We start from the raw sequence: 17,351 nt of genomic DNA, 5'->3' as shown, positions 1-17,351 counted from the left end.
GATTGCAGTGGATAAAGGAGAAAGGCATGACTAAACGAGAACAGAAAGAAATTATTATGTGTATAATCTAATTTAACCATTCTCCAATGTATAATGCATTGAAATTTAAAATGTATTTAAACCGTACAAAAAGGTTGGTAAAAAAAATAGATCGAAAACAATATTCCTTGAAGGAATGCTTCTCACAGTCAATTAAGTTTTTTTTTTTTCAATAGAAGTTGTTTGAAGATGACAACAACACACTTTGTTTATGATTTAGAGCAGATTATTAGCTAGTTAATCTGGCCAGAACTAACCTCTTACTTCTTCAAACTGATGAAGCCATCCAAAGTATTAACATAAACATAAACGCTGCAGAACCCCATTTCAGAATATCTGAACTATCCCTTTTAACATATAGGTTAAAGCATAACTTTTAATGGAGCATGTCCCAAAAGCAAAGCAACGAGACGCTTGTTTTTCCTTGAAAATATGGGTTCGTGCACACATGATTGAAAGTGTTGTCTTATGTGATCGGATTGCAGTCCCATGTGTTGCATGTGCGCTAACAAGAAGAAAAAGCAATGAGTGACAATTCAATGAACAGCATTTACCCCAACATATATATACACACACACACACACACACTTAGCACACACCATTTAATCATTTCAGTGTCTGCAAAAATGCTTGTCCTGGACATTCTGGGTTAAACCTTCAGAGACTTCTGCATCCTGAAAAATGAAACCTGCTTTCCACTTATGCCTCAGGGGGAATATCTTTCTTTCAATTATTAAGACAAAAATCCACCATGAATGAGAACTTCCTGTAACTTTGCATCAAATATCGTGCTTTTCCCTCCTCACATCAACATATCTATGCTTTTTATCACTCCCACGTCCTTTCAAGCTTTTACTCTTTCTAACATACTTTCTTCGTCTCATTTGCTTCCATTCTGTAAATGTTTCCTGTGACACATCCTCTAAGCTCTTCCTGCCTTTGTCATGTCTCCCAATTCCTTCTCCTCTGTCTCTCTCTCCATCAACCTCTTCATATCCCTTTAACCCCGGAGTGTGCTGCAGTGCCTCGGTATCAATCATCAGCGCTCTGTAGTCCAGGGTCCAGATGAGTGCAGTGACTGTGAGTGAATATTCAGTGCAGGACGTCTGATGGCATGTCCACTTGAGGGGGGGCTTGGCCCATGTCATAGAAAGAGACATCTCATTAAATGGGTTTGTAAATGAATAAAACCAGTGGGTGGTGGAATAAATTGGGGGGGGGGGGGGGGGGGGCAGTTTAATCAGCCGTCCAGATGGTACGCCACCCCAACATGAGGCCTATTGCTTTAATCATTTTTGTTAAACCTTGAGAAATTTGTATTGGGAATGAGTCCAACACTTCAGTTCCGGGGGTGTTACCATAAAAACAAATTGGCTTTATTTTCCTGCAGGTGGGTGTATGGTATTGCATGCAGCTGTGATGTTAAAAAAAAGATGTAACAAGTGAGAGAGATTAAACTGTTATGGCCCAGTTCTTGAGTTGGGAATTAGAAATGTGAATCCCTCGGGCAGATGTTAGATCCCACGAGGAACTTATTGCCATTTCATTAGCGGCATCCTGTTTGTGTTTATTTATTGTTGCTGCTGGTGTTGCATCTAAAACAAAAATCACAATAACCAAACACAAATGCAGCCAGTGTTGCAACCAGACATGTACCGATCACATTGTTCCTCTCCAGTTTTATGTTCCAATGTTTGTAAAGCTCTGATACTGTAAACAGTTGTTCAGATTTATCTAAAAAAAAAACTTTATCAAACATGCATTTTTTTTATTTACAGGTTTATTTTAGAATTTGACTGTGATCATAATGTCTACAGTAATAAAACAACTATATTTACTTGAGTGTGAACACCTATAAAAGCAGGAGTTTTAGCTGTTTTCTGCTCTGGAGAACACAGGTGTGTGTGTTGCCATGTAGAAATGACATCAGCAGTGACCTTAGAGAAGCAACTGTTGCAACCCACCATTGAGGGAATGGTGAAAGCTGAATCTGGAGTCCATCATTCTGCCATGAGCAAGAAAATTCACTGGTGGAAAGCATTTAAAACAGCTGACAATCCTCTGAGGACTAGACATCCCAGCAAAATCACCCCATGAGATGAGCATTGTTCAGGAAAAAAAATGTAAAATAAATTCCAAAACCATCATCTGGAGACCTCTGTTAGCAGGTTAAAGGTTAAAGTTCATGACAATAAAGTCATAAAAATAGTAAAAATTGTATGGCTTGTTTGACGGGGTTGCCAGGAAAATGTCTTTTACCCTAAAGAGGTTATTGCAGCATGACACGTTTGTAAAACTGCGTCTGAATGAATGAACCCCAGGAAACAATATTTGCTGAGGAGATGAAACTGAAAAGTTGTTTACCAGACACAGCATATCAGAACAATAACCTCACATCAAGTGTGGAGCACAGTGTAGGAGTGATGATGATTTGGGCTTGTTTTACCTGCAGTGACTGAGTCGATCTTCAACTGATCTGTATAAAAAAGTATTTAGTCATAAGTGAAACAACAACTCATTTATAATATTCAACAGTTTCATGAGGGTAGAAACCTTTTTGCTCATTTTTAAGCAACAACAAACAGCTTTATTACTGGGGGACTATATCGTAAATGACACAAGGGTGACACACTTTTAATGGATTGCTCTACTCCTCAGCCCAGCAGAGTTCTGCCCTGTCTCTTTTGTTCATGTGAAAGACTTGACGTTATACAGAAAGAAAAAAAGTACTTCAGGTTATTGCTGCTAAAGGTGGTTCAGTCACATTTCAAATGTCTAACTTAAAATCTTCTTTACACTGAAAAACAACTTGCACATCAAAGCCATGCCACTATGCAAATTAACAGGTTAGCTATGGTGAGGTCACAGACCAGATACTTTTTTCTTTTTTTAATTTATTTTTAAAAAATGTTTCACATTGACTGCACTGTTCAGGCTGGACAAGCTGAAAATCAACTACGGTACTCCCTCGCTACTTCACAATTCGACTTTCGTGGAGTTGCTCTTTCGTGGTTTTTCAAAGTAAAAGTGGACATGACACACAATTGGCTGATTGATGGATGAGCTGCATGAGCAGCATGGATTGTTTATTTAAAATAAATTATTTTAAATGCTTTAGCACCTGCTGCACCTGTGTGCAGCCCACGGGTGCAGAGAGAAGCTCTCTCTGCAGCCTGTCATGATATCCGCTCTCTGCCACCTGCGGCTCTCTGCCACGCCCACATTTCTCCTGCTGCAGCTTTATGAAGGGTTAACCCTTTGATGTCCAGCTGCACAGCTCTACTTTTGTCTTCCAACTTAAAATTCAAAGTATGCCACAAGGTAAAATCGTCATAATCACAAAATATAAAAGTGTTGAACGTTAGTTTTAATTATTTTAGAACTTCTATGTTCAGTTGTTTCACTGTAATTGATCAAGGAGTACATTTCTGTTCTGTGCTGCTCCTGCTGCCCCTCTCTTCTCTACATTTTAAATACTGTAATATTTTAAATAGATTGTTTATTTAAAATATTACAGTATTTAAATTTAAATGGAGGGAGATTGGGAGTGAAACTTGAACTTGAACTACTGTGTCCCTACTTCACGGTTTTTCATTAATCGCGAGGGGCGTGGTCCCCTAAACCCCATGATAAATGAGGGACTACTATAATTCCAGTCACTAGCTCATGAACTGGTGCAGCCATAATTGCAACTCAGATGTTGTTAGAGTAAATGCAGAACAATTTAATTCAGCACGGTGTCCGTCACAGCCCAGCTGCTTTGTTTGGATTGGATTTTGAATTAGGTGCACGTGAAACATGCTAGCAGACTCATCCTGTCAGCTGATCTTTACTAAATGTTGATCTAATTAAAATGTACACACACAAAAAATGTATTCTCATAAAAAATTTGAAATGAACATTACTGGTTGCAGCTTAGGCAGTGAAAAACACTTATGGAAAAAAAAAAAGCTTTTGATTGCATGGCAGCAGAGGGAGTCGACCCCACTCTGATGATTTTAACACACAGCCTTTCCTGAAGCAAATCATTTACTTCACTTACCTGCACAGAAATCTTTGTACTCGGGCACAAAAAGGAAACCAAAATGAGAGTGAATTAAAATGAGGTTGTGCTGGAGCTAAATAAACTGAAGGAAGAGGAATGGGAGTCGAGCAATTAATCAGCTGCAGACCTTGACTCTGGGCCTGATTTGTCCATCCTAGTAAACCCAGTCCAAGACCCAAATCCATCAAGAGTTATTTTTGTGTTCATTTTATGGAATTTTAATTACAAACACATGGCAGGGGTCCATAAATGTTTTAACATATTGATCAGCCAAGTGCAATGCCTCTGACAGCCCCTCAGGATACACAGCTGAAATACATTTTTTCCCCTAACCTTATTTTTCCTCCGTCACGCAGAATTCTCCAGCAACTTTTCATAGCCAGACTCTTTAAAAGGCACCACGAGGGAAGGACTGCCAACGGTTTTACAGTCATCCCATGAGTAAACACAGTTTACAGTTTACGAGCATCAAGGTTTAGTCCAAGTAAGGAATACACATCCTTTCTGTCTTAGTTTGCCTCTGTGCCTGAATAATACATGTGGATTTCAGTTTGACAGCTCGCAACGTGAGGTGCACTGTTTGTGTGTGACACAGAAAGAAACACGGCAGTGGAAATGAAAGGTATTTGCATGGCTGAAAATGAAAAAAAAGCCAGGAGGTGGTGGGCAGGGGAAAGTGCAGAAATCTAGCAGCTAAATAGTGCCTGCAGTCTTTCAACTGCGGGAAAAGAAAAGAGAATAATGAGCAGAGTCACTCAGCCATGATGGCAAGTAGTGCGGGCATTTTCTTATTAACACACATGCATTCATAAATCTGCACAAACAAAATCACAGCATAGTGCACATGCTTGGACACGTGCGCACCCCCCCATTTTACACACTAACTTTAAGCAGAGAAAAGATGGATTCTGGAGATGAAAGCTCGTCAGATCACTGGCTGTTCCCTCGCACAGCCGTAACCTATCCAGCTTAGAACTGTGCGCTCGTACCATCAGCAGGTCCACTGGGAAGCTGGGAAATCTCTTTGTTCTAGTTTGATGTGCTGTATTTCTAATACATCTACTCCAGCTCTCAAACTGCGAGAAAAGTTTCTTGGCTCGACTTTTGATTAAGAAACTTATCGAACCATGGGCAGCCTCCAAACGACTCCCAAATTAATTAGTTAGCATCTTACAGGGCCGAGACCTTCACACAGTAATGGATGCCAAAGCAGGTGTTGGTTCTCTTAATTTATTATCGCACACTGCCGAAGGTAAAGGCAGACCGACAATATTTATGACCACGTCTGTGTGTGTTTGTCTTTACTGTTAGCAAAATATCTCATGAATCATTGAATACATTTTCATGAAACTGTCAGGAAGTAAACATTAGTTGTACATCGTCAGCTCAATTTAAGATGGCTGCCACAACAAAGCAATCTTAACTAACGCAAAAATGGCTACAGTAGTTCCTCGATTATCGCGGGGGTTACGTTTCAAACACCTCCATGATAGATGAAAACCCACAATGCAGGAACACTATAATTATTTTAGTATTTATATATTTTATGGCTTTATAAATTCTTCCCACACTCTTGCAATGTTCTAAACTCTTAAACCTACGTAATTTTAACGACATACGTATATGTAATGTACAGTACTGCAAAGTTTTACTCACCAGCTCTGCAGAACAGCAGCACGGTTCCGGTCGGGCTCAATTCTGGTTCTGCAGACCTACCGTGCAGCGACGAAGCCCACCTCCCCATCCAGGTTGATGTGCACGTGGATAATTGAGCTTCAGGAAGCTTCAGGATTATTTCCTGCCAGTTCTGTGAGTTTCATTGAGAGATTGTTACTTCTGGCTTTGTGTTGCAAAACTTTCCCTCCATTTTGGCAGAATGCAGTGGCCGGATGCACTGTTGGCTTCTGGGTAGTGTAGTTCTTTTTTGACTGGCATTAAAGTGTAAGCTTATTTAAAAAAACTACACAATGACGGCGTCTGTCCAAAGTTTTTTTTTTCATTAACTTTTTATTCCATACTGTACGAATCACGTGAGTAATATTAAAGTTGACAATCGTTGAAAAACTGCGAATGAGCGAGTCTGCGAAAGTCGAACCGCAAAGTAGCGAGGGACTACTGTACACCCAGTCAGTTGTGCAGATATTGAACTAAAATTTGAGATTAGTAACTAATACTGATCTCCTTGAGCTTTAACTGATCATGCAAAATTAGTGTAAAAATTTTGCCATTAGCTTTTGACATTAACATTATTTTATTCTCTGAAACAATGACCAGAACAATAAAAACAGAATCCAAGTTGTTGCAGACTGAAATTATCTTGAGGATACATAATAAAATCATCATGTATGTAAAAATAATTTCACTTCCCTTCTTTCACCTCTGCTTTTAGAAAAAAAAACAAAATGTCTATAACTCAGTCTATTTTACAATTATTGAGCAGAAATCCGTGTAGTGCAAGCCGAAAGTCATTCCTGCTAACTTAATTTGCGTTATCTTTTTTAAACTTTACCATTACCTATTCATGTTTGTTTGTTAGCAAAATAACTCACAAACCACTTCATATATTTTTTAATCAGTTTTTTTACTAGTTTTTCATTTTAAACATATAAAACAGAAAGAACATAAAACAGGAAAAAAAAACCTCCCACTCCTTCCCTCCCTCACCAGATCAGTCACATACATAAATGAATTAAAATGAATTACACAGGCATTGACAAGTTTTTAACATACAACATAGAGGGCTGCCACGTGTCCCAAAATCTCTTAACAGAACCCTTCAGGGTATATCTTATTTTTTCTAGATAGATATGATACATCACTTCTCTTATCCAATGTACATATACTGGGGGGTGTGGGTTCTTTCAATTGCACAAAACAAGTCTCCTGCCCTAAAGCGTGCCAAAAGCAATCACATCCTTCTCGTATTTGCTGAAGGACGTATCCACAGGGACCACTCTGCACAATGAGATGAGTGGTGATGGGTGTACAGTTTTGCCACATATCCCAGAGAAAGTGTCAAAAATAGTTTGTCAAAAGGTCTGTAGTTTGGGACAGGTCCAGAATGTATGCAAGAGTGTAGCTGGAGTTTGTTTACAATGATCACATGCGGGGTCCAGGTCAGCTTTGATCTTGGACAACTTGTCTTGGGACCAGTGCAGCCGGTGCACTACATGGAATTGAATTACAACATGTCTCAAACAGATTGAAGACAAGTAAATGTTCTTAATGATCCTGTTCCAGATTGAGTCTGGTATGGATTCCTCCAAGTCTGCTTCCCATTTCAGTTTAAGGGAGTCCAAACTGGTCTCATGGTATGAAATGAGCAGTGTATAGATCTTACAAGGGGCCCCCTTGGTATCAGACCTACATTCCAAAATCGTAACTGCAAAATGTTTAGAAGGGTACAAAGGAAAACAATCAGAGTTAGATCACACAAAATGTCTCAGCTGCAAATATCTGAAAAACTGTGACTTGTGAATATTGAACTTCTGTACCAGCTGCTCAAAAGAGGCAAATCTACCATCATCGTAGAGATTACACAGTGAGTGCCCTCCCATCAAGACCCAGGTGTCAAAAGCTTTACTGAGGGAGTAAACATAGGATTATTTGACACAGGTGCCACAAACAGTAACTCTGTAGAGTTAAATACCCTCCTGAACTTATTCAAGATCTTAACCGCCCAGATCACAATTGGGTTAAAAGTGTAGGTTGATATTGATTGTTTAAAGGGCAGTCAAGAGCAGAGTAATGCAGAAGGAGAACTGGATCTAATTGATGCTCTTTCCAAGGCCACCCAACTAGGAGAAGGGGCGTCCTTACCCAACCAGAATAGAAGAGCTCTGCTATTAGCTGCCCAGTAATCGTGCATGAAGTTAGGAAGTGACATGCCTCCAAGTCTGCGGGGCAAATGGCAATCCGTGGATGCATTTTATTCCAAACAAATGCTGATATCTGGCAGTTCAGATCGGTAAAAAATGATTTAGTAAGAAAGATGGACAGATTCTGAAACAGATATAAAAATTTAGGTAGGATATTTACTTTTGCAGAGTTTATTCTGCCCCCATTACATAGATTTTAATTAATTTTTCAGAAAGTCATCAGTGGATGGACTTTCATAACGGATACACTTTTGTAGTCAATCACATTTAAGTTGGCCATCGCAGCCACCTAATTCTTGTGGGGGGGGGGGGGGGAGGATAATTTTAAACCAGTCAATCTTACAGATAATGAGCTAAAATTTAGTGTGTTAGCAGCTGAGAGTCATTCAAAAAAACCACAACCATAGAACAAACTGAAAAATATCAAGGTAGAGTTGCATATGCACACACACCCCTAAAAACACTCAGTGTTCAACAAGCAGCATCATCGCTTTTATTCCCAAGATACAACTTTTTGTTTCTAAAAGTGCAAAAGCTTCTCTCTTCTCCTCTGAATTTTGTATTTGAATCATGCCAACACTCTTGGTGCCGAAACAGTGAGCAGCACAAGCCAGGAGGGGATATCTGGAGGGGATTAGCAGCTAACAAGAGTATCAGAGGAAGGGAAGGACAGTGTGACGTGAGGAGGAACAGAAGAATGAAGCTATGTGAGCTTCTTTACCCTTTTACATTTCACAGTTACCTGTTGCGAACATCACTGTTTTAATCATCGCCCATTTCCCGCTTTTTCCTGTATTTTTTTTTCTTCTTCAACTCACTCTTTTGCTCTCTCAACTCCTTTGTGTCTCCTATTTTGTCTCCTTTCCTCTCCTAGCTAGGCCGTAATTGGAGCTGGAAGCCGAGAGACAAGCAGCTCAGTGCTCGTTGAGCAGACAGGCAGCCTGTTGGCTTCTATTAAGCTTTAATAAGTGAGGCAGGATGAGGAGAAGAAGGAAGGAGTTGAAGGGAGGACATGCTCAAGCATCTGTTTTCATTGTCCCCCCTGGAAGGATGCAGAACAACCTGCCACTGAAACACACACAAACTAAAAAACATTTATCTTTCTACCCTTTCATCCTTATCTTAATCCTTTTTCCCCACCAGCTTAAAACTGTCTAGATGTTGTGCATCCAAAAAAGACACAAGTGTGGGCAAATGCGAACCGGCAAAAATAATTACTCTGAGTTCAACAGAAAGAGCTGAGGAAGCCGTATTTAGTGTGTCTCCATTGTGCAGATAAAGAGTCAGAACGCACAGCCGCACCGCGCTAACACACAAACCTGTCAAGGCCGCTGCTGCTGCAGGAGTATGACAGCAGTATTATTGCAGCATGCAGAGTTTAATCTGAAGTGCCACACTGCAACCCTGAACTACAGCAGAGATAAATGTCAGAGAGCAAGCGCTGCAGCCGGAATATTTCCAGATGTGATGCGTGTGAAACTCAACGTTTGCGGTTGAATGAATTGTGTCTAATTTGGTTCTGTGGTTGGAGCTCTTGGTTTTTGTTTAAGAAGTGATCAAGGCTGCAGTCGATCATTTTATACAACCTGTGTGCTTCATGTGTGTGTGTGTGTCTGTGTGAACATGATTGTAACTTTCAAATAGCTTTTTCCCCAATACAGCTGTGACCCCGAGAACACCCTCTTTACTGAGAAGAGGGACTTTAAAATAACTCAAACAGACTCTCTGAACAGCACAACGGATTGTAAAAATGGGATTTAATGTAACAAGACACTGACCGGTGATTGATTCAAACAATATGTTGAAGGAACAAAAAGGAATAACATGCAGTAAAGCAGGTAAATTGAATAAAAGCAGAAGAGTTTGGATGCCTAAATGAAAACTTTTATTCTTAAAGGACATCAGCGTTGGCTGCGTGACAGGAGGGAATGAAGTGAGAAGATCTGTTAGTGGGATTTAAATTATAAGCTGCCATCTGTGCTCGGAGCAGTTTTAACTTACTGAGTAAACAAGTTTTAATACCCAATCAGAGAGAGCCACCATAAATCTTAATAGTTAAATACATACTTGGAAGAAAAAAAATGCATATACTAAAACCATATGCAATGACTTCACTCAAATTTGAACAGAATTAACATTCAGAAGCAGTGGATGAACATATTGGGGGGGGGGGGGGTATGAGGGAGTCAAGCTTCAAACAAAAAGGAATGAAAAGTTTGATTCAATGTTCATTCATTCAACCTTTATTTATACAGGTTAATCACATTGAGCCTCGGGGACTCATTTACAAGAGAGACCTGATTTTAAGAAAGAGTGATGACAACAGTGGACAAATTGAGAATAACAAATGAAAATAAAATTATATTTTATAAAAGTAACAAAAAAAACAGCTATATTATAAGGCAGTGTAGAAAACTAAAAACAGGAACATGTCTGCATTGTTTTTTTTCATGAACTTAACAGATGTTTGAAGCCATTTGTCAAGATCGAGAGCTTCAGATCTTTTTGCAAAATATTCCAGGAAACAGGAGCGGAGTAGGAGAAGGCCCTTTTGCCTAGTTCAGTCTGCACTGAGGGAACACTGCAGGTAATAATGTCCTGAGAGCGCACGCTGTAGCTGCACTCACGCCGAGACATGCAGGAGGAGATGTATGAAGGCAGCAGACCAAGAAGTGATTTAAAGATGAAAATGTACCAGTGAGAGAGTCTGCGTGAAGTTAATGATGTCCAGTTAACCAGTGAATACAGGGTGCAGTGGTGGGTATGGTAGTTACAGCCAGTTATGAATCTTAGCACACCATGATAGACAGCATCCAACATCTGCAGGGTTCTTGTAGGGGTGTTCATGTAAATAATGTTAACCTCAGTCTTCTGAACAAATGTGATCAGAAATACTGGAAAATATTTCTGTACTAGTAAACTGAACTAATATCTACATGTCACATACGGTAACAGTAAATGGACTGTACTTATATAGCGACTTTATCTCATCAAGACACTCCAAACGGTTTACACTACAACCTGTGTCCTCATTTACCCATTCATACAGCACTCTACTAGATCTATGCAAAGCTAATAGAACAAATCATTCTATCAGAGCTTTATCACATTCATGCACTGATGGGACACACACCGGAGGCAATGAGGGGGTTCAGTGTCTTGCCCAGGGACACTTCATCATGTGACTGCTGAACCCCCAACTCTTGCATTGGAGGACGACTGCTCTAACCACTCAGCCACAGCTGCCCCATAGTATGCAGTGCAGCCCGAGTGTCACTAGACTCTGACTGAGTGATTTGATAAAGGGCTAATTAGCAGCAGGAAGGAGATTGATCCACCGGCTGATTAACAGCAGGTCTTGATCGATGGAAACAAAAACTTGTTGGCGGTATAGATGTGCATAGTGTTGAGGATCTTTTATGTCAGATTGGTTATTGGCTTAATAAACATCTGTCTGTTGTTAGCTCGACAATTAAAGGGCATTTATGCAGCTGAAATTAAGAAATGGAGCTCCGCAACAAACTTGTATACAGGAAAAATACAGACAAGCTTCATTTTGTTCACGCCACTAATCATTTATGTTGTCATGTACCGTTATATGAATACTCATCAACAACAATTGAAGGAGGTTTTATGAGTTTTGGCCTAAATATTGATGTTCTCATAAAGGCAAACAATAAAAGTCATCCCTTCAGTCTTAATTAGTGCTGAAATTGGTCCAGTGTTTTTGGATTTTATGGCTGAAGGCAAGTAAACATTTTACGAGACGATCTGCTTCCAGCGTATTTTTTTCTTTTTACTTTGTATTACCAATTAACAAATGTTAACACGTGGACAGGATGGAAACAAAAATTCAGGCCTTTCATCACAAATAAATAAATAAAAAAATTAAAGAGACAACTTTTTTTTTTCTGTAATTCCAGAAAAACTTTTATTTTTATTTTTGTTGTTGATTTTATTTTGTGTATTTTAAGAATGTAATTTTGTTTTAATTAATTATTTTTGTGTCTGAATTTCACATTTAAATAATGAAACCAACATCTAGACAAATTTACCAATTTGTTTGTTTATTTACGTATTTAAACTCGCTCTGATATGATTTAGTTTTGCTTTACATACTTTTAGTTTAGTTTTGGGGGTTTTGCTCAGGTTCACACAACTTTAGAGCTCTAAAACAGACCTCTTTTTATTTAACAAAAACATTGATGAAAGTGATGAAAAATGATTTTTTTTTTTAACACCAGAGTTACTTTGTTTTTGTTTTATTTTCAATAATATTCATCCTAATACCTTATATTTTAACAATTACTTATGTACATGCAAAGAATTGAGCACATCCGCTTAAAAAAGTTTGTGGCAATTGTCGATATTCAAATTCAGCGATCAACATAGTGTTTTGTTCTTTACATATTATTTTTTATTGACTTTTAAACAAATATGTAAATAGTTTAATTGATGTTTTATGTTGTGAGAGCGACACATCCTCAATGTGCAATGCTGCCAGGTGTCTAAATGATCATAGAGCATGGCTGAAAGAAAGGTAGATATGAACGCTGTTTAGAACAGGTGTGGGTCCACTCCAGCCTTTGATACAAGTGAACACAAAGATGAAAAATCAAACTTAACAATCATTTCTATCCACATTTCATCGAATAAGAAAGCCATATTCTGTGATGGTAACAAATATGCACTAACAGCAAATACAAATTGATCAGATGTTAAAGAACCAGAAGTAGGCACAAACCTATTTAGACCACAATGCATCCATTCAATTCAGTTCAGTTCATTTATATAGGGCCAAGTCACAACAAAGCTGCCTCAGTGCACTATACAAAAAACATTCACATACAGAAAGATAATTACTTAAAGTTCTCCATCTAAGGAAGCCAGCAGATTGCGTTGAATCTTCTCTTTGTCGTCGCAGTCTCCCATCCTGAGGAAGCACAAAGGCAACAGTGGAAAGGAAAAACTCTCTTTTAACAGGAAGAAACCTCCAGCGGACCAGGCTCAGGACAAAAAGCAGTCGGCTTCGACTGGCTGGAGTTGGAGAGGACAAGAAGGAGAGACAGACAGACACAAAATGACAGGTCCAGATGTATTTTCTATTGGAGGAAAGTTTAAAAAAAAAATCTTGCATGTTAATGATAGAAATAATTACGAATACAAACAGGTAGCGTAGAGCAAGTGATGACGGCAGCAGAGTGAGGAAATGTGGTCAATTTGTTCTCCAATCAAAGCCTATAGCAGCATAACTCAGGGATATCTCAGGAAACCAAGCCAACCCTAACTATAGGATTTATCAAAAATGAAAGTTTTAAAACTGGACAATGTGTCAGCCTCATGGACAGAAACAGGAAGTGGTTCCACAAGAGAGGAGCCTGATAACTGAAAGATCTTCCTCCCATTCTGTTTTTGTAAATTCTAGGAACCACAAGTAAACCTGCAGTCTGAGAGTGAAATGCTCTGTTAGGAAAATATTTAACAATAAACTCTGTAATATAAAATGGAGCCAGGTTGTTGAGAGCTTTGTAGGTTAGAAGTAAGATTTTGAATTCAGTTCTGGATTTGACAGGGAGCCAATGGAGAGAAGCTAAAACTGGAGAGATATGATCTCTCCCACTAACTCCAGTTAAGACTCTGGCAGCAGCATTTTGGATCAACTGAAGACTTTTTAAAGAAGTTTTTGGACACCCAGATAACAAACCATTGCAATAGTCCAGTCTAGACGTGACAAATGCATGAACCAGTTTTTCTGCATCATTTTTGGACAAGATATTTCTAATTTTAACAATATTACACAGGTGGAAGAAGGTGGTTCTAGTAACGTTTTTAATGTGGGGGATAAAAGACGTCCTGATCAAAAATAACACAAATATTTTTAACATTAGAACTGGATGACACAAAATGTGCATATGTATCACAAAATACAGACATTGAGCGTGAGCAGCAGTAACTATAACAAGACCAGTGAAGTATAAATTAGGTACAATTTGAAATCCTGCTGGCTTTCTATTATTTTTTCCTTTCACAAGTCGAGTTGTATTTATTTATTTTTTACTAATCTTACATTTATTTTAGTTTTAGGACTCTCTCTGGCTGCAGCATGCAGCTGTGTTTTGTGATGCTAAGCAGGACTACTGTACATCTTCGTGCTGCTATGATAATTACAGTAAATTACTGGAGGGAGAAGGTTTACATTTCTCAAAGCTGCTTCTTCCCTTTGCAGGCGGCCGTTACACCTGTTGTGTGTATTTCTCATTATACTTATAGCTCCTAGGTGAACGGTAAGTTTGTGCTCAGAGAATAAAGTATCATCACCATTACCTCCTAGCTTCCTGTTTGTGCATATTAAACATTTAACATGTATGGAGATCACCTCTGGTGCGGCGCAGCAGTTCATCGGTCCTTCACAGGGTTTAATTTGCCATTCGTCAGCGTGATGTCGACATGCACCACAACGCTTCACTAAACAAAGCCACGGGTCACATTAATTATCCACAGGGCCGTCTCATACCAGAGGATCTTCACCACAACCAGCTCCCTTTGTACTCATTTTTAAAAAGATCTTGTCAGATAATAAAATAAGGTTTGATACTTTGTGTGTTTTCTTGCCTTTTTTATTCACCATCCTATTTGTTTCCTCTTTTCTTTTGTGTGCAGAGCGTAAGTGCATTTCCCAGCTCCTTTTTAATGGTATCCATTTATTTTCTGTGGAAAAGGATTTATCTTCCTGTCCTTGTGGAGACGGTCTCCCTCTTCCACCATCAGGGTTGTAATTTAACAACCATTACTACTGTTTGTTTAAAGCCCCAAATGCTCGAGTTTGCTTTGGGCCACTCTCAGTCTTTCTCTCCCTCTTTCTCTTTGTAACTTCCTTTCATTTCATCTGCTTTTCTTCATTTTGCCTCCCTTGGCACCGGTTCATTGTATTTGTTGCTGTTGGTCCCAAGAGCTCGCACCAGCCCAAAAAACTACTTTTCCACTGTCAGTTTTCTAATAGATTCACCAGTGCTGAAGTCTTATTGTGTTCATACTCGATTTAAACTTAAATACAAGAGTTTTGTAGTTCTATTTGCAGATACACCATATTTTTTGGACTATTAAGGCACACTTTAAGTCCTTTAATTTTCTCAAAAATCGACAGTGAGCCTTATAATCAGGTGCGACTTGTGTATTAATTCTGGTTGTGCTTACTGACCTCGAACAGATTTATTGTGGTTATTGTGAATGAGCTGAATAAAGTTTGACTTATCTGACTCTTTAGTTTCACTTAAAGCACCTTATGTATGAAAACAGACCCACTCATTGATATTGCGCCTTATAGTCCAAAAAATATGGTAGTGCAGTTTACCTGGCAACGCAGCTGTATGTTCAGCCTTGTAAAAGTTTGGCTTAATGACAAGAAAATCTGTTCAGGCTAAAATGTAGAAAAAAAAACAAGTCATTTTATATTCCTGTAGATTTTCTAAACTGACATATTTTTATTTAAGTGAAACTGTCTCAAGTGCAGTTATGGAGATATCATAATGTTGCGATGTTCGAAGCGATTTATGTTAATCCATAATGCGATGTTCTACACCGTAGTTTACAGACTGTAAATGAAAAAAAGAATGTCATGGCATGAAAACATGTGATTACTACTCAGCATTAATTCTAGTCAGTTTCTCTCCCTGTAAAGCTAATGTTGTGAAACGTGTTACAGTGGAGGGCTATTCTCTATCAGGAAGACAGTTATTATAGTCATTAAAATCACCATCCACTTAATGTAATGAAACCAATTAAACACAGCTACCTTGGCTGGAGAGCATATTCCCATTCCCACCCACAAAGAGCAGAGAGAAAAGAAGTAATTTTGTTTGGTTGTATAGTAACTCGCACATGCTAAATGCAGGAAGTACTTATGCCATTAAGATGGTTGCAGCAGTTGACTCATGACCCCACTTTCTGTGATTGTATCTGTAGGCATGCTGCTGCAGGAGAGTTTCGTCGAGGAGCCCGACGGCCTGGTGTCTGTAAACCTGCTGGTGGTGTCTGCAGTTTCAGCTTTCTCCACGGGAGCTATCCTCTCTGGTCTCACCGTCTGCTGGATCATGAGCCATCGCCATCGCCACTCCCGGGGCACTGGAGCCAACGGCAGCCGGCGCAAAAATGACAAAGAGCAGAGCATGCTGGGCCAGGGCCGTAGCGGGTCGGTGATGAGTGTAACAAGAACCAGTGGAGGCGAGAGACGTCGTTCTCAGGCAGATAACCTCTTTGTGATGCCCAACGGCTGGCCCAAGGGAGAGATGGATCCAGGCTTACTTCCTACTCCTGAGCAGACCCCGTTGCAGCAGAAACGAGTCATGTGTCTCTCGGACACAGACTGGGACCAGAGTCAGACATTCCTCGCCTCTGTAGGAACCCCCTGTCCCAACAATGCTGTCATCTACCTGAGCTCCAAGTTCTTGCATGGAGGTGGAGGGGTAGTCCGAATAGAGGACCCTGGAGAGGTGGTGCTGCCCCCACACACAGATCGCCAGCGTTACCTGATTTTGGCCACACAGCGAGGGGAGCACGGTGGCAGCCGTCCCTCTGGCAACCTGAGGAACTCAGCAGGGGAGTACATCTACCCCGCCACACCACAGGAATCGCCCGATCGGCGCAGAGTGGTGTCTGCACCCACTCCACACATGGACTACGGGGAGCCTCGCTGGAGTCACGAGGCACTCAACTACAACTGCAACAATGGAGTGCCCTATCACTCTCAGCGCCAGGGCCTCATCAGGCCTGATATGCACGGGCCTCGGGGGCTGGGAGATCTGGCTGAGTTCGGCCATCTTCTGGGGAAGAACATGGGAGAGCACACCCCCAGTGGCCAGTGAGATGACGTAGGTGGGCTCTCTCTGAAAACCCCGTTTGCACGAACAGAAGACTCTGCAGACTCACTATCCTGGTTTAACCTTACCCTTTCTGTCCTCTCTCACTGTCATTCAATGTTCGTTCAGATTACCGAAGTGAGCGACAGGAAGAAATAAGAAACAAAGGATTGAAAGAAAAGAGAAAAATCTCAAACTGGAGACGTTTCTCTGTTCATAACCTGCAGCGTCCCCCTCTGCTCTGTCCTCGGTGCCGCCCACGAATCACCACAGGACAAATGACACAGTAAAGAGAGGGGTCAAAACTAAAGAGGAATCTTTTAAAGACAGTTGGAAGATTTTTTTAAAGACCTTTGCTTGCAGCGCCAAATGTGAAAGGTCTCCCTCCACCATTTCTTCACTATTTTGACAACTGATCTTCGAGAGTGATTTGTTCTTTCTCATTTGATTTCTCGTGCCAGTGGTATCCAGCAGACAATGTGCTTTCATGTTGGATTTTAGATGAGACAAAACTGTTCTAGCTGTGCCCGAGGG

General features: G+C 40.0%; 1 protein-coding gene across 1 annotated transcript in view; it reads left to right on the top strand.

Moving 5' to 3' along the window:
• sema6bb (sema domain, transmembrane domain (TM), and cytoplasmic domain, (semaphorin) 6Bb) overlaps window positions 1–16,863 on the top strand; it is a 96,293-nt gene extending 79,430 nt beyond the window's left edge. The window contains exon 16 of the mRNA XM_037698168.1: window positions 15,925–16,863. Coding sequence (XP_037554096.1) covers window positions 15,925–16,823 — 899 coding nt within the window. The 3' untranslated portion in view covers window positions 16,824–16,863. The remainder of the gene's footprint in view (window positions 1–15,924) is intronic.
• The last annotated feature ends 488 nt before the right edge of the window (window positions 16,864–17,351 follow it).

This window comes from Nematolebias whitei, chromosome 3 (assembly GCF_014905685.2).
Source record: "Nematolebias whitei isolate Nwh7 chromosome 3, NemWhi1, whole genome shotgun sequence".
Lineage (NCBI taxonomy): Eukaryota > Metazoa > Chordata > Actinopteri > Cyprinodontiformes > Rivulidae > Nematolebias > Nematolebias whitei.
This window is presented reverse-complemented; position numbering and strand designations above follow the sequence as displayed.